Genomic DNA, 25,355 nt, shown 5'->3' with positions numbered 1-25,355 from the left:
CAAGTCAAGTAAAAACACGTGCTGCAATTGCCAGAAATATCAATTCTGTAGAATTTGTAAGGCATTCTCAATTTCTGAAATTCACCACATTTTATTTCATGTTGTGATACTAAACTTATTTGTCTTCGACGTAAACAAACTCTATCATGAACAGTAAATAACAACGGCGTCGAGTCGATACTATTATGCGCACCACATTCGTGACAGATAGTATCAATTGGCCCTCTATTGCCTACGTTTACATAAATGTACATAAGGAATAGGAATATAACATTAAGAGCGTATGCCAGCTACTTCACTTGGTGCCTATACATTTCGATACCAGGGAAAGAGACGACCATAGAACAGATTCATGGATTATGTGAAAGATGATATGGCTAGAAGAAATGCCCCTTGTGAGATGACGTCAGATAGAAGATTGAAGAACGAGAAAATATACTGCTCCAACTTAAAAAAATGGAGATACGGGGAAGAGTAGGAGGACCATCTTTAGGAAAGCGTAACTGCATTTGGCAGAGCTTCGAGTACTGGAATTCCACTCCCAGGGTTCAATTTGTACATAGCAACTCGATATATACTTACCTACTTATGGTGTGATAGAGATTCACAACGGCATCAGGGATAGGTGCCAAGGCCTGGGAAAAATCATTGTTATTTATTTTTGTTATATCAAGGATAACACAAGGGAACAAAATAAGACTTTTTATTTGTTGCATGAAATTTTATGACTTTTGTTTACTAATTCGAGGTCGCTGATTTCAAATCTACCCACATTTTTTTTCTAACAGCTTTAGTTTTTGAGATACAGCTGTTGACCGTATTTTCGAACCAGTTACACTTAAATTTCATAAAACAGAGCATTTTATTTAAAAATTATATAATTTTTACTATTTCTATGTTGCAAAATAATTGTAAAAATGATACTAACTATTTCTGTAATATTTGTGGTGAATATACATTTAAAGATTGTAGACTAAGCGTGTCGGAGTTCTTGAAACGGGTGTACTTTGAGTTCCTTGGATTTTCTTTGGACACCTGCGACAGGTACCTCCTGGATGTCTAAAAAGGTATGTAAAACATGCGTCGAGTCTTTAAGGTTATGGAAAAATAAGAAAAGACCCCATTTCAAGTAACAAACACCGATGATCTGGCGAGAACCCTCGAATCATTAGGTAGTTTTTCCGCGTGGTTGATATGAACGGTATTAACAAAAAAAAACGGTCCAAATGGATTTACTCTAACTTGTTATCTACTCCTTGACCTTAATAAAGGTTGGTAGTACCTTTGCACATAAAAGTTGGGCTCATGAAACAATTTGTAAAAGCTCTGAACAAAAATGCTCATTACATATCTAAAAAGTCCCATAATTTGAGTTTAAAGAAACTAAAAGCCGGAATTTCTGATTGTCCACAAATAAGGTTGATGTAAGTGTTCGTTTCATAATTACATGACCGATATCGTAAAAAATGCCTGAAACGAATTTGTTTGGATTGCACAAAAATTTCTATCAAACAAAAAGGATGAAAGTTTATTCAAATCACTTTAAACAGATGTTGTCGGCTTGGTTCTAATATGTGCATCAAGGTATACTTCCTCCTTAGCCATTTTGACCATTTCCCTGAAAATCTATGTGATCTCAATGAAGAACAAAGCGAACGGTTCCATTAAGATATTCGGACTATGGAAAAGCGGTCCCAGGGTCATTGGAATGCCAACATGATGGCGAATTACTGTTGCAGCATTAAAGACAGCCCTAGTGAACCGAATCAAGCTAGAAAATCTTATAAAAGAAAGTTTTTGATGCTTAATTGTTGTTCTTCTGCTGCTTTTTGTTAATAAAATTGTGTTTTTCTTGAAAATCACGTTTTGTTGATATCTCAAAAAGTAAAGCTGACACAGAAATTCTGACTTCAGATCTTCAATTAGCAGCCCAAAAATATACAATATTAGTCGTAATATTTCATGCCACAAAAATCTTGTTCCCTTGTGTAATCTAACGAAAAATAGAACACCTAAAATTGAATCATGTCCGGTGTTTATAATTTAAAACATATAATAATGAGGTCACAGTTATCCTTAAAACGGGCATGATGCTTAATGAATTTGGCCCAGTTTATAGTTCAGCGTATCATCCTACTTAATGTTGAAGGCCCATTGCGTAAAGTGGACCCTAACTACGTAATAACGTTAAGCAGAAATAGGATGGCCAGCTAGATGTCGGTTTACGAGCTTCGCGGATGAAACATCTTATTTATTCTTATCTACGTAGATTTTTACTATGTCCACGTGACTAATTCCACAGGTAACAAACCCATTTACGGGAGTGCTATTTTTAGTTTCTTGGCCATGTTAACTATGATCTTTTTATATTATGATATTTTTATTCATTAATTTTAATGGCTACTCTGGGTAACCATTTAAATCTCAATCTTGGACACCCATATGCGAATTCTCTTCTGTACATGTTAAATATATCTCAAATTTTTATATGGTGCTTGTCTCATCATTCCAATGGCTTGAATGTTAACTTCTTTATGATGGCCGTCTGTCCCATGGTTATGTGAGGCAACTAAGTAATTTGTGGCTACTGTATGCAAATGAGCGGACAACGTACTGATATTAAAATAAGTATATAATAAGTAATTACTTATCATACGTGCAAGATATACATGGCATCCATTGAAATGTGCGCGCTAGTGTAATCGTGAAGGCTGACGACATTGCATATTCCGTGCATGCTCTAGACATTGGCGTCCAACGCGCTTTTGCATCAAAAATAGCTACTGAAGACGCGCTAAACGTAAGTTTACGCGGCTGAGCGGCCGCCGCGGCCGTGTGCCCCGCTCCATACACATTTAATAATAAAGATCACAAATAGTAGTGCAGTATTGAGTGTTGTTTCTGCAAGATATCGGGACTAAATCACCAGTTTTATTATGTTTTGGAGGGGAAGCCATCGGTAGGCGCTGTCAACGAACTATTCGCTCGAAGATCTTCCATCTTTGGCAGCGGAAGTAGCGGCGGATGTCCCGGCAATGGGTGAGTGGTAGCATATGAATGCTTAACAACAATGCTCGCATCTTCGTTCCCATATTTTCTATGCGATCCGTGTCTCTGCCGAAAGTTTGTCAACCTTTATTTTTTGTGTTTGTGTTCGTTTATAGCTCTATAGATAGATTTATAAAATCCTTTTGCCCTTGCTCACCCTCGCCTAATGTTTCACATCGGATTGTAAATTGAATTTATAAGTATGACTTGACAAGGGTATTTGAGCTTTTGTGGCCAATTGTCTGAGCGCAAAATGACTGTTGTATTATTGAACATCGGGTCATGATTTTTATTGTGATGAAAAATCGTATGTGCTGAACATTTACGATTCTCGACACGAGGGTGTAATATGTTATAATTTGACACATACATGACTGTTTTACAGAATTATACTTCGGACGATGTTCTTTTTCAAGCGTGTTATTTAATGACCTCGAAGGTTTCAAGTGGGTATGTTGAAGTGTTTTGTTCCCGAGTTCACAGCCTGTGTTAATTCTGAAGGACTGACCCTAGAAATGTACAAAGGTTTACAAAGTGCTAGTTTCAGACTTTTTTTACATTTTCAGACTTACGAAGCACTAAATTAATAACAGTCCAATCTTATCTAGTGGACACCAAACACGTAATTCTCTTTGTAACATGTATGTATAACTTAACTTTAAATGAATTTCGTAGTTGAACTCGTCTACCCTACAGCAGTAAACTAACCACTCAGCTAAATTGTGAAAGCTTTGTTATACACTGTTAACATCCCAACACTGATTAAATTACCCTGGGGATAAAATAAAAGGTAGACTAACATTTCACTCGGACTCGTTAAATGCTTATTGTAACAACACAGTTGCTATAGTTTACGAGCGAATCCTTTTAATAGATAAACAAATGAAGGTAACTCGTTATCGTAAATTTAATTAGCCTACTGAGCTCAGAATAATATGTGTGACATTGACAGTACACTATACTGTTAACCGTGCCAAATAGATCTCTCTACGGGTACGGTAGCCATGCCATATTCAAAGAAGGAATCAATTAAAACTTTAATATTCATTCAATGTAGCGAGAAGGACTTTAACGAGCTTAGATAACGATCCGATTTTTTAAATAAGCTAATTTATATTAAGAATCGCGTCTCAATACTTTACCAAAACGTGTTACAAAGTTGATGTTGGAAAAATAATACCATGAAGTCATTGTAGATAAAATTAGTTGTCCGGGTAAATTGTTTGGTTCCTTGTAGCGCCTGTCGTTGTACGTTTCCTGTAGCTAGTGTGAGCTTAAGTCAACACATATGGAGAAAGCACGTTCTTCTTAACCCGTAAGACGTAAAAGGGACTTTTTGAAAAATCTTCTGCATTAGGCACTGGTCAGTAGACAGTAGGATTACAGCAGGTATAATCTAGTCAGTAAAATCACATATTTTTGTTATTACGATTAACTGCGCAGTTTGGCCATACTAACTAGACAAAAATAACCAAACCGTGATCAATAGACGACTTGTAGCATCCGCCCATCCATCAATCACATTAAATTAAATACCCTAGAAATAACATTTCACGAAATACTTTTCAGTGTTATAACGAACAAGCTCTTCAGCTTTATAGCAGTGTCATAAAATATGTGGGTTACGTATGTATATGTATATCTGAGATGATTTAAATCATGCACGGTGTCTGGGATGCGTTTCCTGAGACAGGTTGGTCGATGAACTCTTAACTCCGCTTTTCGGGAACACAAACTATTAATTCAGTATCTGGTTAACATCATATATTTACCATTGTTTAAACCAATTTCCGTAATACAGAAATATAGTCTACTGGGTCAATAGGTACTAAATTGGGAACAAAGGTAGGTAGGCATTGTTTAGAATTTAATGGTTGCGTGTAGGCGTCCGAGACCGTCCGTCACTTGTTTAAAGTCATTACTTAGAAACCCAGTAAAGCAGGGATTATGGCCTTGTTTATGTTTCACATCTCCATCGTGATTAACTAAGTGGCTGTCGATTAAATATTAATTGCGAGTAAATAAGTAAAGCTTTTCCAAGTGTTTTCCCTCCGCATGAGTATTTTTACTAATAATGTAGGTATGGTTAAAGCTGCCTGTGTTACAAAAGCTATTAAATCAGTCTTCATCCGAATATTATTATGTTTATGTTGAGACAGTCCAAAAGCTGTCAAACCCAAAAGTTGCAACGTATAATTTAACTTTGGGACGCAAAGTCTCTTACGCCCAAAAGTTAAATTGTATGAAAAAAAAACAGAATATGATATGGAAAATTATGAAATAGGAACTTATTCATTATAATTTAGGTAACCCAAATAAAAAAATATGTAATTCAAAAAAACAGGATCCTATGGCTATCATACTATATAATACTTACTTAATCAGTTTTCAATACATCGGATTGATAGCTACATACATGATGTTTGAGACAGTTGAGAACGTACATGAATACAGTAAATTGGTTCAAGAGGAACGGAAACATCCAATTGTACCTAAGCCATCGGTCGTCGCGATGGTACACGTACAACCGTCTAACTTTATTTATGGCGCTCCCATTTTATTTTTCTTACTATATTTTTGATATATTCCATCTTGGGCAATTCTTACGAGTAGTCAGAAGCCAGTCTTACCAAAGGGTATTGGGTTGGCCGGGTAACTGGGTTGAGGAGGTCAGATAGGGCAGTCGCTCCTTGTAAAATACTGGTACCCAGCTGCATTCGGTAAGACTGGAAGCCAACCGCAACATAGTTGGGAAAAAAGGCTCGGAAGATAATGATTTTTGATATAATACTCTACGAAGGTAAAAAAGCGTAAGCTCGTGAATATTGCGAGTGATGTATTTATGTAGAGAAATTGTATTTTTTACTATCGAATGAGTGTTTGATCTAATTCAGCCGGTGCTCGGTGAAGCTCGTAGCTACTACGCAGGACTATTGATTTGCATCGGCCGCGCTTGCGCGTTCAGCTCGCTCCTTTGACATTCATTCTGGGGGGAGAACATAAGTCCTAAACTGTAACCATTCAAGCACACCAGGCATATTCCATATTATACGTGATCCTTCCTTTGGGTCTTGCAAATTTTCGCCCAAAATGTAAAATTTTACAAATCCCCCAATATTCTCATAAGCACGCCTTATTATTACTAAAATTACTGTTTTAAATAAAATCAAGATATTTTTCCACTCTACCACAAATCTACTTAAATTCTGTAAAATAGTTGCTCAAACCACTTTTCGTCTCTTATATAAAAAGACGTTTAAAGTCATTGACTTTGATCATAAGAGCCTTTGGCTGGAGCCAGCAACCTAATAAATGCAGGGTGCACTTTAGCACTAAACGAGCCTTTGACGGCGCCAAGCCAATTAAGTAGTGTTGACTTGATTTACTGAGACCGCGTAGTTCTCTGAATTTCCTACCAGTATTTCTCCAGCATGAAAACCTTTAAGTAGGTAATAAGAAAATACGGAATGGATGTTTAATTGGTTTGAAATTATTTTGTGTCAGGTGTAACTAAACTTTATGAGAACGCTTCAAAATTAAGGTTTAACAATATTCTGCATAGGTACATTTAAGCTTCTTAATACAGCAGAATATGAATCACTACTACTTATTACCTACCTACTTTTTTTTCTTGACATAATTCTAGAGATCTACGTAATGCTTAAGATGGTTGGTGGTTTAAAAGTTGTAAGATGAGTCGGCATCTACATGAAAATTTTATATGCTATCCTATCATGAACTGCTCGTTGCATATAGGTAGATGCAGGTATAAAATTCTCTAGAGCCATGCTCCTAACATCTTTCTATTTATATTTTTAATAGCCCAGCTATAATGTTTACTTTACGCATAGCACATAAAAGTTTTGTCAATATAAAAATTGATCAACACGTGGTTAGGCGAGACCGCCTTTCATTTCAAGCTCCAGCTGCGGGGTATTTATAAGTTTAAGACGTTATGCTTGAAAGGTTCTGATTACGCCTTGAGGTGTTAGCTTATTTACTTTCTTTATTTCGGTCGAAGGCAGGGGCACATCATATAATATACTTACTCGTCCAATACTATGTCTATGACCATCAAACAGGTATGTGGTCTTTTGCCAAATGTTAATAATTCGGTGTCCCACGTTATGTCCTCATAAAACACTAACAATATTGCAGTAAAGACGAAATCGATTTTCTTTTATGTGCGCTGTAAAAATGTCGTTCTTACAACTAGAGTGGTCCAGTTTATTGGACGGGAAATTTTATTTCTCTAGCTAAGTAGGTAATTATCTGCCTTTTACCAACTATGTTGAGGTCAGCTTCCAGTTTCACTGGATGCAGTTGAGAACTAATGTTTAACATTACTCCCCATTTCACCTCCACAACCCCGAAACCCAGATTACCCGATACCCTTTAGAAAGACAGGCTGTCAGACTTTTTGACTATCCGTAAAAACTGCTATAGATGTTCTAATGACAGTCGAGACCTACTATTCCGAAACACGGAATCTCTAGCTAGGTAGGGGAGATGTTCCTAAAACGGGTACCCTTCCTAAAACGGGTAGGCTTTGCCATTCGTATATTATAGGTCTTAGTGTGAACCTGTGAGTGTAGAGCGGTGCACTACCACCTCGCCGATCACGGTCAGTTGGCTCGGGCGTCTAGAACGAGCGTTTTCGAGATTAGATGTAAAAAAAGTTTTTTGCAGAGTTTATTAAAAAAAATCGGATTATGCTAGTGCTGACTACTCAAATATGGTGCAAGATACGGTTTTCGTAGTTTTGTATTATCATTTTGCATGTTATATGCTTATTAATTGTGAATACTTAGTGGTCTGATTGTTTACTATTTTAAGGTTAAGGTAGTTGAAATTTAAAACGTGCTTTTGGGCAAAGCGGGTAGGGGCATAACGGGTGACTACCCGATTTGAAATAAGGGACCACTTCCTCAATTGATCCCACAGAAAGCTAATCGAAGACAAAAGAAGCCACAGAGAGCTGAACAAGTACAGGAACAGCGTGAAAAAGAAATTAAAATATGTTTTCTCTGATTTTTTACAAAATTATCTGCTGGTAGGATTATAATTTCAAATGTAACATTTAATAAAGTAAAAAAGTGATCTAGACTGATCAAAATAAGAAAACTGTTAAACATAATTAAGGAGACTAATTAACGATAAAGATTTCCTGGATAACAGGAGGCTAAGATACGTTTTCTAATTCATTTATCACATATATTCATTCATTACCTGCTTTGCCCAAAGGCGCTACCCGTTTTAGGACCCCCCCGAGGGCAAAGCGGGTATTTCGAAGGGGTTTACTTTATTTTTTTTTTTTCTGAATTTTAAAGAAGATTACTAAGACTATCTTATGTTTTCCAAAGTTTATTATATAAACAACCCTATGAGTACAAATACAAGTCGCATGTAATGTTCTTGGTTATTTTATTTAACATCTTCCCTTAGCTTACCCGTTTTGGGAACATCTCCCCTAATCATCAACAGTTAAACCCAGACGGCAATCACTTAGGTACCAGTTAGGTGTTAACCATGTTATCCCGCCCTCCGGGTTGAGTAGGAACAGGGCTTAATGTCACTATGTCACGTTACGTGCTCAAAGGTAAATGTAACAACGGATACCGTATTAAGTTCAGCCGGCATTGTTGGCGCAATGTAGCAACGATTGCCATCTCATCGCCCACGATCTAGGGCCCAATTCTGCTAATGTTATTTAAGCGACAAACCATTGCTATCCGACTAAGATTCAATCACGACTCAATAACGAGTGAAGCGTATGTGGCATTCCGCTATTTTTTCTTTTTAATAAACGTTTTTATCCTTTTCTGTGATTCAATAATTAATCATGTTGTCTACAAAAGGTTTACTATTCCAATATGGTTGTAGAACAGACTACCCTATAGACCAAATGGCAGACCAATGGCTCACCAATCAAATGTCATTGGAATTCGATTGGTCTTATTTTAGTTGCAGAATGACCGTTATGGTTAAAACTGCTATTGCGATTAGGTTGCTATGCAATTGTCACATTATTACATTATCAGAATCGGGCCTCTGTAGTACAACGAACAACACATTTCTCGCTTCACAACTCGGCGTGGGATGAGTACCAGCTGACACAGCTTTCATTCCGCTTCCCGGTTATAATGGATGTGAGCCATGTTTTCCGGATAAATTAAATTTTTCGATTTAGTCACCTAAATACGTCACTTTCTTTTTGACTCTTTGCATCTGTTGGTTTCCTACTGGAACTAATCATTTCAATATCAAAATATATAATAGAAAAAGTACAAATATCTCGATTACAGAGCTTAGGTATTTAAGAAATACTCGATATTCATATGACCTAAAAAAGCTTTAAGTAATTCGTAAGCAAAAAAACTTTGATCACGAATACTTTATGATTTTGGTTCCAGAATTTCACGTGCATAAAATAATCGTATGAAATGTTGATCATCGTATGGTGACTAACGAGGGATTTTAATCACATCGTGTCGTTTCTCAGCGATGAGTAAGCTTCGCAAAAATAACCGCATTCCCTGAAAATACTTACCTCGGATTTTGAACTCAATTACGTTCTGTACACACAAATCGATATCCATCTTCAGGTATTTTCGGGACTGGTATTTTGAGACGATATATTATGATGTAGCAATGAACATTGTAATATTCAGATCTACTCATCCGAAATCAACGTGATAAATCTAGATAAAATGATTTGGAGCTTCCATTCGGCTACCCTCTTGACATTTCCAAGTTTAACTTATAAATCTGAGATTTCTTTTATGTGATGAGATACCTGAATATCTTGAACGCCACAATTTCAAGTAGGTAAATAGATACAGACCTAACTTAGGTATAATGCGGTAGGCAGATACTACACAACTATGCCCTCTGTAAATCCTTGCGACACAAGAGCGAGCTTTGTTTTACAGCAGATGCAAGTAAACACAGTCGACCCGACATCTGGTTTATTTTTTTACTTCCACTACAGTGCTTTACATTCGTACGCAAAGGGCCTATTTCGCTGTCAATCGATACGGCTCAGCTGTAGGGAAGATTTTCTAAGGCGAAGTAAAACTTCAAAGAAACACAATCAGTGCGTATTACCCAATATTTATTGAGTTATCTATTGACCTATTTTATTTCTTGGAGTTCGACGAACCTGTTGTTTTGACTGTATCTGTTAGAACAACGCAACAAGTAAATACACTAAACAAGCATAGAATATGATGGCATTATGTAATAAGACGTAAATCCAAGATTGTGTACATACAAGCCATATATAATTTCAGCTGGCGTCTGCTTTCCGGCATAATCTTATTTCATGTTCTCTCTTGAATCTTATGTATTACTCAGCTCTATGTATTTTATTACCTAAATCTGATTACGTTTTCGTCTGCTTAGCTTTGACTCATTTTAATCGTTCTATGAAAACTCACAAAAGCTATTTGCAGATCGACATAGTCACTATCATGTATTTTTGCGATTTAAATTCAACGAAATCAGCTTCGATTAGGTTTTTTGACATCAGTTTGAACATTTCTCCAAAAGCTTAAAAGCTCTCCGTAGCGCATGATATTGCTACGGAGTTCAAAATATCGTATGCGACTTTACATGAAAGATTTTGAGTAATTGCGGCCAAACGTCACAGTTCTCATTTTTCGAATGGGTCGACAGACGAGCTGAGATTGAAATTGTACCTAATACATAAATGCGTATTCGTATACGACTGCCTCTTGACGTTAATTTCAGATTTTGTGAGTCGCGTTTTTTAGCCGACAGATGTTTGACCTTTTTTATTGGCGTATTTTTTTGTATGATATTAATATTTTGACTCGTAGATAGGTAGACGCCTCAAAACTTGCAAGTGCTTTCAAAGATTTTCAAAAACACGTACCTACATATTTGCTTTAAATAAATTCATAAAAAATGGACACATGCTCCGGATCTTCCAGACTCCGGGGATTGTTTACCTGTACCACTCGTTGCCACATCCTCCCTTACTTCCTACAGGGTCTACGTCTATAATTAGAAGGGTTATAATTACTCGGATACAGTGTTCCCCGAGGGGTCTGTGAATGAGCGCTGTTTACAAACAACGCCTGACGCCTGGCGACGCAGGCGCAACACACGCATAAACACTTAAAATTAAAACTAGCCTCACAACTCCCCTTTCATGAATATGTACTGAAGGCAGAGGCACCATGCTTTACCTCGTCTATCGGAATAGTCCCAGACTGTATTTTTTTGAATTTGCCTCCAATACTACATGCGAACCTAGAAATTGAGCGATAAATGACAAGGATATTAGAACAATAGGAGCAGGACACAGAACAGCAGAACTTACATACTGAAATTATGCGGTTCACCTGAATATGCAATCATGTTTTTTAAGGTTAGATGTCAGTATTTTAAGATAAATATTATGTTTATAAGACCACAGTTTTTTTTAAAGTAGTTAGGTACAGGTACTAACGATTTTACTGAGGTACCTATCTAAATGCGTATATAAAATTATATTTCGATGCACTCCTTAATAACGGAATACTATTCTGTTTGTATTTAGTATCACATCAATTCAGTACGAGTTACGATGTCCAGGAAGTCCCAGGAAATTAGCCTCCATCCATATCGTTCAATATTCATCGGTACATGGTTACAGCACATCAGGGCTGTGTATACACCGTGCGTTTCCTGTGCGCGCGTGCTAAGAAAGCTTTGCTTCCTTGTGAAAGCCCGCACGTGTGCGCCTAAAACCCGCGTTCGGTTCCACCTGCGCGCGCGCCGGATCCAGAGATACGCGCCGAGCCGCAGAGCACGCCGCGCGCCCGACCAGATGTGTCGTGTTTAGTGAACTTACCGTGATCTCCGACCATGGGACCCCAGTTTGACTATTGCCTGCGAGCCACCAGTGAGTTATCAATACTTAACTTGTACTTTGTTTGTTGTGTCAACTTCATTACGCAAACCCTGGATCCAACCGCTGAACTGTGTATTAAACTTTAGCAATTTTCCACTGGCATAAGTTCAACAAGTTATTTAATTTTCCGATACAGAAGTCGCAGTGGAAAACTCGTTTAAGTAATTTCTAATAAGTTCGACTCCAATATTTTTATTGGAAATACTTTATATCAGATTTATTTATATTTGTATTTATAAACAAGCGCGGTTGTGTGTGCGAGTACGCGATAGATGCTGATAGGTTCATAAGGACATAAAATACATTGTTTCCTAATTAGGTATCAGTGTATATTATTAGTGTCGATGATAACTGTTCGTGGCACTGCAGGTACCTATTGTCGCGGCTAATTAGTATTCAAGTGCACTCGTAGCCGCACTAATTAACGGTGAAATCTGGGAAACATTTCAGCATCAATGGTACCAAACATAAACTAATAAATGTAAGTTGGAATAAAATTAGTCATACGTTCAAAATTCACAAAACACATTTTGGAAGCTTTTTTAAGCTTTCCGAGAAATAAGATTGATTCATTAATCAGAAGGCGTCTGTCTACGTTTGTTTAGGCTGCCACTTACCATTTTACCGACTAATTGCTGATTAACAACGCTGAAATTTTAACTAATTTATGAACAGGATAAATTGTTATAGGTATGTGCCTATATAGCTTATTTTATATAGTATTTTAGTAGTATAATAGTATTGTTAATTATGTAATGAGTGTTATCAATACTGAAAATAAATACATGCCTATTTAAATTTAGTAACATCAATTTTAATTGAAGTAATAATATATCGATTTCGTAATGAATCACAATTACTTAACATGGAGCAAGCGGAAAACCTGACTTAATTATTAATTAATATTAAACAAACAATTTTTTAAAAATATTATCTACTAGGTAATTCAGAAGCTTTTGTTACCATCCGAACTAAAATGCAATTAATTATTGTCAAATACGTCATTACTGGCCAATAATGCAACAATAACAGTCAATAGCATTGTATATTTTATTTAGGAGTGGGTCCGCTATTGTTCGTCACTTGTTTTTATTTAGCCACATGTGCTAAGGGCCATTTCTATTGCCGCCCCGCGTGCCTACATCCACCCGAAAACTCACAGATGCGGGCCCAACAAAAAACTAAAATCTGGCAAAAGGACGTCTTTCACATCCCGTAGCAACAATTTAGAAACCGTTTATAAATCTTCATTAAGCATAATTTGGTCTTGGTTGGTTGTGATTTCCTTTCCTCTTAAATTAAATAGTCGATTATGTTATTCCTGCTAATTAAATATAAGACATAATTATACTTAATCCTCTCCTTAAAATGTGTTAAATTCCTTAGTGTCGTTTACGACCCCTGATGCTGATATTAAAATTAACTAATGTAAGCTTCAACATGCACATTTCCCGTCCTGCTTGCTTGCGTTGGGCCATTGTACTAGGATATCTAGAGGGAGTAGACAATGGGCGAAAATTGCCTTCAATTCGCATTTTCCGGCTTTCAAAAGTAGGTTGCTACACTCGGCCCGCACTGGACGTAATGGAGAGCCGTTAGTTCATTGGGGTTATTGAATAATTCCCGTGTGTCGCAGTCGTAGAGTACTGGCCACCGGCACCGAGCGTCGTCGCATCGGCACGATGTTACTCGGTATAATGGGCCCTTTTATATCATTGCCCGTTGTATCATATTGAAATGCAGTTTTGTTGATCTCAAATATTTATTTTCTTTTTTCAGATAATCCGTCGTATTTTGCGTTGCCGAACAAGGATGTTCCGGACAGCGCGGAATCTCAAGGCTCCTCCGAGCCATGTTCCCGGTCAGCTCCCGGGCGCGTGTGGCCGGATGCCGGCCGACCGATCGGCTCCCCCCGCCGCAGGGAACCGGAGAGCCCCAGACGCAAAGAGTTCAGGGCGTTACTCAGATCACTGTCTGCACGGGAGCCAGAACAAGCTGAAGCTTTTCTAAAAGGACAACCAAGACCAGGGGATTGCGCTCCAGGAGATATGAGACACACATTCACTGCTCCGCGTATCAAGTAAGTTAACACTTTTAACTACAACATTAAGTAGGTGGTTAATTTATTTGGAAACCGATTCATAATTTAATTTGTTTACAGGAAGGGCAAAATAAGTACAACGGTTGTCACAAGCGATGGTCCACAAGAGCGAGAAGAAGTGTTCTACACAATTCCCCTTCAGGGTAGGAGAAGGCATTCGGTGGGCGGGTACCTGACCACGGGCGCGGCGGGCGCTGGAGAAGTGACCGCGGTACCCAGCGAGGTGCCGAGGATGCCACCACCACGGTTCAACCAAAAGGAAGAGGATACCATCAAGAGGAGAAGACCAAAGAATTTCACATTTAAAGGTACGTGCAACATTATTTTTTGTTTATCAAAAAATAATAAGTGTTTACTATTCCATCGTTATCTTTAAACTAAACTTCAAGAAATAAACGTATCAGATAAAACATACATCTTTGAGTAAAGTTATGTTGTATATTAAGTGTGCCTATGGTATGATTTATCTACGCCAAGTGTGAATTATTTGAGGAGCATATATTTACTTAGGCTGTTTGCAATCTATCAAAACTGTAATAGATTTGACTGAAGCTTATTTCAGAGTGTAAAGTAAACTATTACCGGCTGTATTTGCTATTCGATTTATATTTAAATATTTACTTGGATTTAATGTGATTCGTATTTACTAGGCAACTTGTTGTCACTCTGTGCTTAGAATAATCTTCATTATCTCCTCATCAACTAGTTAAGTTAATTATCTAATGTAGATGTAAATTAATCTTAGATACATATGATTAGGTACCTGTACAGGTATTTATTTGTAGCTATGTGACATAATTAACTGTGGTCCAAAACAATACGTACTATGTACTTAAGTATATGATGTCAAGAAGTGAAGTGGAAAGCTACAATTTCTTAGAGGAAGCACTCGCAGTTAAATCTATTCTGAGATAATAATAGTTACATGGAAGTGAATTGATAACAATGATAAATGATCGTAAACAAGTCAATCGAAACCTAGGTCCGATATCAGAGAACGTTGCACCCGAGACGCCCTTCGACCCTCGAGATACTCGCGCTGCCCGATACCGATGCATCTCCCAAATGTTCAATAACCTCAGCGGCACTTTTGATATGTACGATATGTAACTTTCGTATCTGTCTTGCCCTTTACTACTATGTACACATCTCAAATGCATCGTAATATTTTATCAAAAACAATAAAAATCAAAGCTCAAAGTTACGTAAGATGTCACGCGTCAGTTATAAAAGGATCATATTTCATCTTCGATATCGCGAGATTATGTCACCTTATCAATTTTCAGGAATCGTAATATTTCGCCGATTAGGCGTATCTGCGAAACGCGAAGGGAATATAATAAAAACGTGTTTCGTGTTTACCGTGTCCTATTTGGTCGTCGATAACGCTTGGGGAATATTTGCTCATGGGCCCAAGTTTGTTTGGCAAGATTAGGCGGTAAGGCGTCAGGGATGGCGTTGCGACTTGCGATTATCGTGGTCGCGCCGAGCTTTTAGTATGCGAAGTGCGTGCGCTCGCGCCGCCGCCTGACGCCAGCGCGCAGTCGCCGGCCGCGCGCCACATGATCGCGAACCGACACTTCTCGCTGTCACAGTTCTGAGGGCTCTTGTATTCATTTCGTGCGCTTTCTAGTGCTCGCTGCAGTTCAGTCAGTGCAATGACAAGCGTTTAACTTGAAACTGTCGGGAAATAACGTCTTCTCTTACTCGCGCCGCTATGGAGGATAAAAAGAGCGAAACAATGGCCGACACAAGTGAGTTTTTTGAAAATTAATTTATTTTAATGTTATGTTGCTTTGTTTATTAGAAAGTTTTTTTTAATGTACGGTAATGTTTATCGTAACTACATTTTATCAACAAATGGCTGATTAATTGACATTTGTTTATAATTAAAGTGTGTTAATGCGAGCTTGTGTAATCCAATTTATACATAACAATCACGTCTCTGAACTCGCTTCAATACACTGTAATTACTGCGTAGCCAAGTAAAGCGGATTAGTTTACAATTCGTAAGCTCCTTGACTATTATATTGTAATAGAGAATATAACGTTCACAATTAATTATTTGATGTTGATACTTGCTTTAGTTCGTAAAGGAACTTAATTATAATTTTAATGTATGATATAAAAAGACTAAAGATATTAGGTATTAATAATATTATACCACGGTTTTATTTCATATTGCCAAGAGGAAAGCTTTATGCTTCATTTCCACACTCCTTAATTTAATGTTCCTAATACTTGCGACGCGAGGTAGAAAATGTCTCATTCGGGGAGTTTATTACTTTCACGACGGATAAGAGTTACGGGATTATCTTTTGTTTTTATTTGACGTTGTTATTTATTCAGAAGTTTATTGGCCTATACAATGCCTGTTAATACTTGTGCATGGCGACTCGCGAGGCTCCCTTAATGCGATAGATAACAAGCCATTGTCTTCGCCCAAGACGTCTTCAGTGGCCTTCGCTATAGTGAACTCGACAACGTCACACTTTGTAAGTCGAAAATGTCCAGCTCCATCCAAAATCAATGTCAAAGAAACACCGTACAACATCACCAAATCAGGTCCACAGTTGCCAGGCAGATGTTTACACGACATTGAGCTTTATGAACTAAGAGTTAGAAGGGAGCCTGGCGGGTTGGACGGCATCGGAGTCGGTCGCTGCGAGCGCATTAAATATGCAGGGTGGCATGTATGGCTGAATAAACATAGTGTAATTTACATGCATCGAAGCAACTCCCGTAATGTACTCGCATTGGGAATGTAAATGCGTAAACGTCTTGTATAACTTGTCTATATTGTCGGCAGGATCGCTCCCACAGATTGTGTTAACTGATGTACAGACGACGGACAATTGTTTAGGGACAAAAGATGGAAAATGTCGGCTGTTGTTTAGCTTAAGCACAAAAGGTGCGAACATAAAGCTCTGGCTTAACAACCTTATGATCACAAGATTCTAGATAAGGAGAGATCTACAATCAGCGTTTAATTAAATATTAATTTGTGGAGCATGGGTAATGAAGTTAAAGCTTTTAGAAGAAATAAGCTCGTCATGAAAATACTAGTCGTGTCATTATCAGTAGCACTATCTATTAACTATAAGTAAACGCAGAGGGCGAGCATCTTTTGTCTTCCGCGCTGTTGTCACGTTATCAGTAGGAGCATTGAATTATAACTTTGTTTGTGACGTCTACCGACGTTGTCGTATCGTGATAAGCACAAGACGAGACGCGCCGTTATCAACCACGACCGCATACAAGGCTATTATTAGTGAATACGTGGAAATTGTCTAATGACATCGATGTAGTTCGTAGTAACGACCAGAAATGTAATTAAACGCTTACACAAACGAACAACAGTGCATTCAAACGGACTAAAAAATTAAAGCTCTCTTTATGAAGCCCAAAGGGAAGTCCTATTTAACCAATTTTTTTAATGAGTCAGTAAGCGGAATTTGTTATTCAAGCCAACATGTGTACGTGCGCCGTTCGTAGGGCTTAAAACAGTGCTTAATGATAGCGTCAGTGAGTCAACAATAAATTATTAATATAAAATGTATCTTATAATTAAACCAGAAAGTATGATTTAGCGTCGAAGAACTGACAGGAGCCAGAGAAAAAGAACGTTTATTTTAATTTGATGAATCACACGGCGCCGGTTGCATGCCAGCACACATTCACTATTTCTTAGCGAACATGTTTCATATTAACCCCTATTTTGGCAAACAATAATATCCTCTTATATGTAGGTTATAAACATTATCATAATCGAAAGATAAACGGAGATTGATCTTTTTATAATCTTAACCAAAGCATCTGTGAATGGATGTAGAATTAGAAAAAAAACGAATGCTTATTACTCATCATCATCATCATCATCATCAGCCTATAGCAGTCCACTGCTGGACATAGGCCTCTCCAAGTGCACGCCACTGAGATCGATTTTCGGCTGCTCGCATCCAGCTCCTGCCAGCCGCCTTGCGCAAGTCATCACTCCACCGTGCCTGAGGACGTCCTACACTACGTTTGCCGAGTCGTGGTCTCCACTCTAGAACTCGTTTATTACTCACGGGTTTCCAAAAACACATGTTTACGAACAAATCACATTGAGATACAAATCTTGCATTCAGTAATTCTTTAAAATGTGATCTCATAGTGACTTTGCTGGAAATCGGTGCGTTTCCTCGCATTTCTTGGAATCATCTTATAACGAAGTGAATAGGCAACGTCGCCCACGTCCAGTCCCACTGGGGCATATTGGATGTCCTATTTACTAACAATGTATGAGGGCAGATGATACACTATTGTCATCGTATTACGTGTCTCACAATTATTTTCGTAACAAGATGAGGACGTCAAAAGGCAACTAATCTCATAAGGATATTATAGTCCGGTCAGTAATTACATTTGGGGTTCCACATCTTTCCCACACCGTCCCTTTCCCGAACAGAAGTCGCGCAATACCTTTTCGGTTTAAGTAAAGAAAATACGGATTCAAAAGCTACCTGCTGTATTGGGAGGCATTAGTGGGCTACAATATTTCACCGGGCACATCAAAGACGTCCGCGGCGGCCATTGAACTGAAAACTGAAAGCGGTGGAGCTGTGAGCACAGCCCCGACTGTGCAGCCCAAATGATCCATATGTACCTGCTTTGTTCCACTTTAAAACTTGCGTAACGCGATGGTTGTGGAGACAAAAATAGGGCTTAGTGTAACTTGACGGAAAACATAAGGCGAAAGACTTTTTTTCCTCCGATCTTACTACTTATTAAAACATTAAGGAGTTTCATTTAAATTATTATTATACATAGGAAACTCGTCAAACGCCTATAAAACATACCTAATATTTAAACAAAGTACATGGGCATAATAGATCTAACGCTCGTTTTAAAATTATCATAAGTTTGTAGCTCATTTAATCATATGAGCATGCAAATAAAACGTTTAGAATGAATACAATCCCAATTCAGAATATTTCAAGAAGGGGCTTCCGTTCTACTTGAGCAGAAAATAGTCGCATAGCAACACATAACTGCATATCGGGCTTCATACCCAGCCCTCCAGTTGTGTTACCCGCTGCATTTAATCGGCTATAGTTATTCCGGGCGACGCTGATAGACGTTTGTCTATTTAGGAAACGGATATTACATTTAGTCGGGTCTTCATTTGGCGGCAGAGGTGGGTAAGTATAAACCCGTACGAGTTTCCGGCGCGCGCGCAGTGCATAGCATATTTTGTAAGCAGCCGATGCGTATGCGTGGCACTGGATGCAATAAAAATTTTAACAGCGACCGTATGCTTTCATTCATACGCTAGGAAAGGCATTATATATGTTTTTAGGACAACGTTGAAACTTTTAACGTTAACACCTAACTGACCATTATATATTGTGTAATGAAAGTGAAAGACGATGGTTCTTAGAATCATCGCAATGTTTTGAACCGAAAATAAAAACACTCTCGATCGCAGTTACTGAGATCACTTGAAGACTTTCTGTTCTATATGGATGTTTAAATGCATTGCATTCATTAATCAATAACGGTCGATTGCTTTCAAGTGTCTTTACAATTAACGTAAGGACGCACTTAACATTAATTAAAACTGCATTATTAAAGCCATGCTTATATTGCTTTAGTGATGGTCCTTTTGTACGAACATGAGTAAGGCTTCTGTGCACACATCATTAAAAATAATGTGCCAATTCTTGTATAAATGTCTGAGCATGGATTAAATTCAGCAACATGTGTAGAAAGGTTTATGAAGCGTCCGAGCGCGATCCATGAACTTCGATCCAGCCAATGACCCCCATCCGATATCAAGTGAACGACATCGTTCATGCCTTGATTATCCCTTGACAACACTTCCTTTCAATGTTAGGTATTATATTTGAGAGAGCTGTACACTTATTGATGTCAGCGACGAGTGGTTCGACTTACATTCAGAATAAATTGTCGCTCATTACGCGTTCACAGTCGAGCTTATCACATTTGGGATGATTATTATTCACATAAGTAGGTATTTCGAGGAAACAGAGCGTTATCTTCCAATAATTCTGTAGAATTTCGACAATAGAGGCGCCTCATACAAATCTGTTTAAACTAAGTCGGGTTGAATGATTAATTCAACGGGCGCACAATTTGGTCGAGTGGCTACCGTTCAATTGCGTAAATAGAAGACGTTTCGTTTGTTGTCAAACATTTATATACTTACGTAGCTCTAGTGACATAGTTATAAGTTAGATAATTTGTTTGTTGTAGAAATGGAAGATATTGCAATACTGTGGAGCTCCGGCTCTCCTGAAAGTGCGTTATGGTCGGACTACTTGGTAGCAAGTTTCGATAAAATTATGTCGCAGCGAGCTAGACATCATTACAGGTATGTACACATTTAGGTATGAACTCATTTATTTGTACCTAACATTTCTTGCAAAATGTGCAGTGCAATGTTCTTTATCAGACAGATTACATTTCCTTCGTTATATTATAGTTTATCTTTAAGTAGGTATATCCTGTTTGTAAGTATAGAATTTCAAATATTAACTCAAGTTATGTTTGTTCTAGAGTAACTCCGATAACCGCAGAAGAACTCTTGGCACCAGACTCTCAAGATAAAGTGGAAAAACTGACGAAGGCACAGCTGCAAATAGTGATCCTGTGCCCAATCCTAGCCACCAAGCTGGCGGACCTCAAGAGAGAGGTCAACGGAGACAATCTGTTCAAAGTCGACAAGGTTTTAGTGATGCTGCTCGGAGTTGAGAAAAATCAAGTCATCTCCGGTAACTGCGAAGGTAAGATATCCCAATAAAAGGAAATGAATATTTAAAACTTCTTAACCTTTTCACCGCCACGCCATATCGGTATTCCTATGCCCTGTACGCCAAGCCCGAAAATCTTAATTAAATATCTACTAAAAAATACATAAAAGTAATGATTTAATATGTTTATTTTGTATTTTTCTGCGATCTGTTTTTTGTCGAGTATAGCCGTCGTTGGCGCACAGGGCACGCTTGCTCATGTCGGCTATAGCCGACATTGGCGTTCAAAAGGTTAAAATTCTTCATAGCCGGAGCTGCTTATAAAATTTGGAAACAACGTCGGACTTTTAAAACTTTGTATAGAAAAGCAATATCAATTTTGTTTGAGAACTTAACGTGCAGATGGAGATATCTAATGAAAAGTTTGGACGTTGTTTCAGTTTAATTACCATTTGATTTTTATTGATGGGTCAATTAATTTAAATGATTACCAATGCGAAGTTAGTTCGTTCTTTTAATTATGAATGCTTTAATAATATTGGTTTATTTCATTCAGATTATCCGACTATAGACCAGTGGCAAATGATGTGCGTGCGCGAAAAGGACACGTCGTTTGTGGACACATTCCTAACAGCGGCCGTCGGCATACTGCGCACCAAAGATTGCAAAGATACAGCCACCGACAGAACCAGCTTCTCCATTGTTCCAAAAAAAGTCAAAATCGTAAGTCAAGTTCACCTATTTCTTGTAAAATAAAATGTTTACAACTATCTATCTTGAATAAACATAAGATAGCCCACATTACTGCACACATGCCACAAATTCTTACGAATCAATTTAAACGTTTACGAGGAAATCCCGAACCTTCATTACCAACAAATTGGACCGTTAGACGCAAATGTTTACAAAATTACCACAGAAACTTGGACTTTATAGCCGAAGCTTTAAGAAACACAGTTCCGAGAAGGTTTGGCGTCGCTAAGTGAACGCCTGTTTACCTTAACTAAATAAATTCACAACGTGAGTTAATTAATGTCGTTTGCACGCAGGGACAAAGTCGAGTGATAGCGCTCCTCAACGACCCTATTAGAGACGAGGACAGCATAAAGATAATGGTGGACAAGAAGGGCGAGGTCATCAACATACCCAGCTTCAAAAAGAGGAACCCTTACACACTTCAGTTCGATATACCGGGTAAGCTCACTTTATATTTGTATAATAATAATGCTGAATCGGTTTTGTGGTCCCAAAAGCCCCTGCAAAATATGAATGATGTTGGCGTTTTCACAGAAAATATTGCTGAAATTCTGATGACCTATTTAGAAAATATGGTCTTAAATTAATTGTATTTTGCAGAGTCATGTCTTGAAGTTTCGATGCTTGTGTGGGTGCGTGTGAGCAAGAATGGCCAGTCGTTGGGGCGAAGACAAATCAAATGCGAAAGCAGGCTCAGGGAATTGGATCAGCTGTTAAGAGCATCAGATCATCCTCTGGAGTTTATGTGCCAGGTTTGTATTTGTTGTTAACAAAAATATTAAAAAACAATATAAACTGAAATGGAGAACTTCATGGTTAAGAAGAAATATACTGACATGTATTTTTTTCGCAGACTTTGGGCTTCAAAACAACCAGCAAAGAACAACTGGACAGTTGGATGTTGAACGCCTTCCAAAAGAACATACCACCACACTTCAACCTTCTTGCATCTACTGAACAGTTCAACCCGAAAGCTGATATGTCCAGTAAGTTACCTCTTCATTACATTCTTATTGTTTCTTAGTATACAAGTCGTAAGGTGATGTTGTTCTAAATGCAACATTCTTTTATAGGTGGTGAGGAATACCCCACATTGCTTCACTGGGCGGCTCGGTTCGGGCTTGAGCGTTTATGCTGGCAGTTGCTAGAATGTCCCGGCGGCGGCGCTGCCGTCGCACTCCGCAATGTTCGACAACGCACCCCCGCTGACCTCGCCAGGGACCACAAGCATTATGCGCTTGCTGACATGCTAGCTGACCATCTCGTAAGTAGCGAAAACTATGCATATTGTAATATAGAGTAAACGTAAGAACTATTCTCTAATTCTTATTTATCTTTCCAGAAAATAAATGAATTCTCCAACATGTACTACTACTTGAAAAACATGTCAGACAACGACAAAGAAGAGAGCCAAGACGAAGCTAAACAAGATGAACTTAGAATTGTAGAAACATGCGACACTGTCGACTCGCCAGTACGCAACGACCACAGAAATATAACAGAATCCACCGATCCCTTCAGCGAAGCGTGCACGCAGAACTTAGAGAAAAACATCGACAAGGCAGATGATATCGATAAGAAACGACCAAATCTGAGGCTCCCGAAAATTAAGGAACAGTTCTACCAAAACGAATTCCCGCTTCATGACAATCAAGTAGACAGAATACAACAAGCACTCGAACACGACTACTTGGTCCAACCCTCTAATATAAAAGTAGAAAGCCCTAAGTTCAGACCAAATAACTTATACGCGAATAGTTCGAGACTGATGCCGCAGCAGTCCGACATATTCTTGTACTCGCCCACCGAAGAATCTAAGACTTTTACCATTGACACTCCTACTAGTGATATAAGCCAAATAAACCTTAATACCAAAGATGCTCGTAGCAGTGGCAGTGTGAAATCAGGAAAAGAATCCTTTCCACTGACCGGACAGGAAGAGTTAGCAGAAATAATAAACGATTTCAAAAACAACGTGTTTACGATATCGGAGGTAGAAAAGTTGGTGATGGAATGGAAAAATAGGAACGAGACTCAACAGTCGCTCAAAGAGAAGCAGGAACAGTTGAACAAAATGAGAGAGGAGTATGACAGGATACAACTGAAGATAAAAGACAACATGAAAAGACCCACGCCGTTCGAGAGAGTGAAGAAAATGTTCTCCAAGAGCAAAAATAAACGTGAGTATCAACAACAAGATACTTACGAAACAAATATCTTTACAAACTCAATTTTATACAGTTACTGACGAAAAATTAAATATTTCAGATCATCACCATGAAAACAATAATGGCACAATTGAAAAACGAAATGGAAATACAAGACCAAATAGCAGCTTGAGTGAAAGTAAGATCACCCTTCAATGTCTTAAATACTAAATAAGTTCTATTATGTATCATGCTCACTATATTGAACTAACTCATCTATTTGTTTTCATAGGTTCCTCATCTTCAGGACGTTTGAGTACAGTCAGCGGCGGCAGCGTGGCCGAGACTAACAGTGTCCAATCTGAGATTGATGACAAAGCTAGGTCTATTGTAAGTATTGATATTACTCACCAACTTTACGAAGAAGCCTTCTAAACATTTTGTATGTGTTTTTTTTAATGTATTTGTTCTGTTCGTCAGATTTCATCAAGCACGTTGACGATGCATTCGGCGTGCGATGGTGAGAACAGAATGGATGACTACTTGATCCCGCCGCCACCTCGCCCGCTTAATGGATGCCCCCAGTTCACAACTTTTGGACATCCTAAACATGACAACAGGTAAATAATCTAGCAAATTTTATTAGTGAAGCATCTCTAAATACAAAAGCCAATCAAGCCAAAATCATACATGTCACTGAAAGCAATACATATAATAAAATGACTTTTAAAATTTACTAAACCATTATCCTATTTTCAGAAACCAACACATGGCAACCATAGTCGAGCGTGAAACGTCAGCGTCTCGAGAAACGCTGGACTGTGACGCAGACACTCGTAACGGCACTCACTTGCGACTGAACTTTGGTTCGCGCGACCGGTCGCATCCGACTAGTCGCTGCGACGACCGAGATGGCGCACATATGTACATGAACATTTCTGCCACACACACATAATATTACAACTAGAATCACCTTTAGTTTTATTCCAATATCACATTCGTGTATTTTTACATAGTGAAGGACACTCCGTATAACAACGAAATTATGATGTAATACGCTCTTGAGTCAACGTGTATATTTACCGTGATACTGCCAAATAATAGAAGCTTTTGTCTCTAATAAGAGATCTATGTAATAATAATATTATATTACTTGATAGGTTTAAGCTAAGCATTAGCTTGTATGTGTAAAGTAGTCGAATCAAAATGATAGTTGTCTGTCACCAAACGAAAAGTAAGTTTTGTACCAACATTCGAATAGTGCGATATTTCCATTAAAATAATGAAGACTGAAAAGATGCATGTAAATATTGTATATATATTTTTTACCATATAAACGTAAAATCTCTATTTATTGTCGTCGTCGATTCTAAAGCAGATACGTAATATTTTAAATAGTACAAAATATATTCATTTTTAGGTAATCTAGCCAAAATAAAATTATTATTTAAGCATTTACTTTATTATATAAAAAAAACATTAGCATACGAGAATCTTGGCTTAAAAGATCTGCTTGAAGGAATATTTTATACTTTTATTAATACTTTGTATTAAATCGTCCAAGATGCATTTATTGTACCAATGTATACCTACTATGTATTGTGAAAATAAACGCAAAATGCTGTAGT

The 25,355-nt window shown here is 37.9% G+C and overlaps 1 protein-coding gene across 5 annotated transcripts; it reads left to right on the top strand.

Annotated features, from left to right (window-relative positions):
- Nucleotides 1-2,704: 2,704 nt before the first annotated feature.
- Nucleotides 2,705-25,353, top strand: LOC110370760 (phosphoinositide 3-kinase adapter protein 1). 5 transcript variants are annotated; one of them, XM_021326708.3, is made up of 15 exons: nucleotides 2,705-3,039; nucleotides 13,748-14,048; nucleotides 14,130-14,377; nucleotides 20,328-20,445; nucleotides 20,631-20,857; nucleotides 21,381-21,547; nucleotides 21,874-22,018; nucleotides 22,181-22,332; nucleotides 22,434-22,566; nucleotides 22,654-22,844; nucleotides 22,923-23,760; nucleotides 23,849-23,926; nucleotides 24,020-24,117; nucleotides 24,208-24,347; nucleotides 24,487-25,353. In XM_021326708.3, exons 1-15 carry the CDS (start codon nucleotides 3,036-3,038, stop codon nucleotides 24,680-24,682), a joined length of 3,036 nt encoding a protein of 1,011 aa, XP_021182383.3. In that variant the 5' UTR covers nucleotides 2,705-3,035; the 3' UTR covers nucleotides 24,683-25,353. The 5 variants fall into 5 exon arrangements, with proteins under 5 accessions (XP_021182383.3, XP_021182381.3, XP_021182382.3 ...); XM_021326706.3 differs by lacking the exon at nucleotides 2,705-3,039 and adding an exon at nucleotides 11,818-11,959; XM_021326707.3 differs by lacking the exon at nucleotides 2,705-3,039 and adding an exon at nucleotides 13,505-13,660.
- The last annotated feature ends 2 nt before the right edge of the window (nucleotides 25,354-25,355 follow it).

Source organism: Helicoverpa armigera, chromosome 13 (genome assembly GCF_030705265.1).
Source record: "Helicoverpa armigera isolate CAAS_96S chromosome 13, ASM3070526v1, whole genome shotgun sequence".
Taxonomy (NCBI): Eukaryota; Metazoa; Arthropoda; class Insecta; order Lepidoptera; family Noctuidae; genus Helicoverpa; species Helicoverpa armigera.
This window is presented reverse-complemented; position numbering and strand designations above follow the sequence as displayed.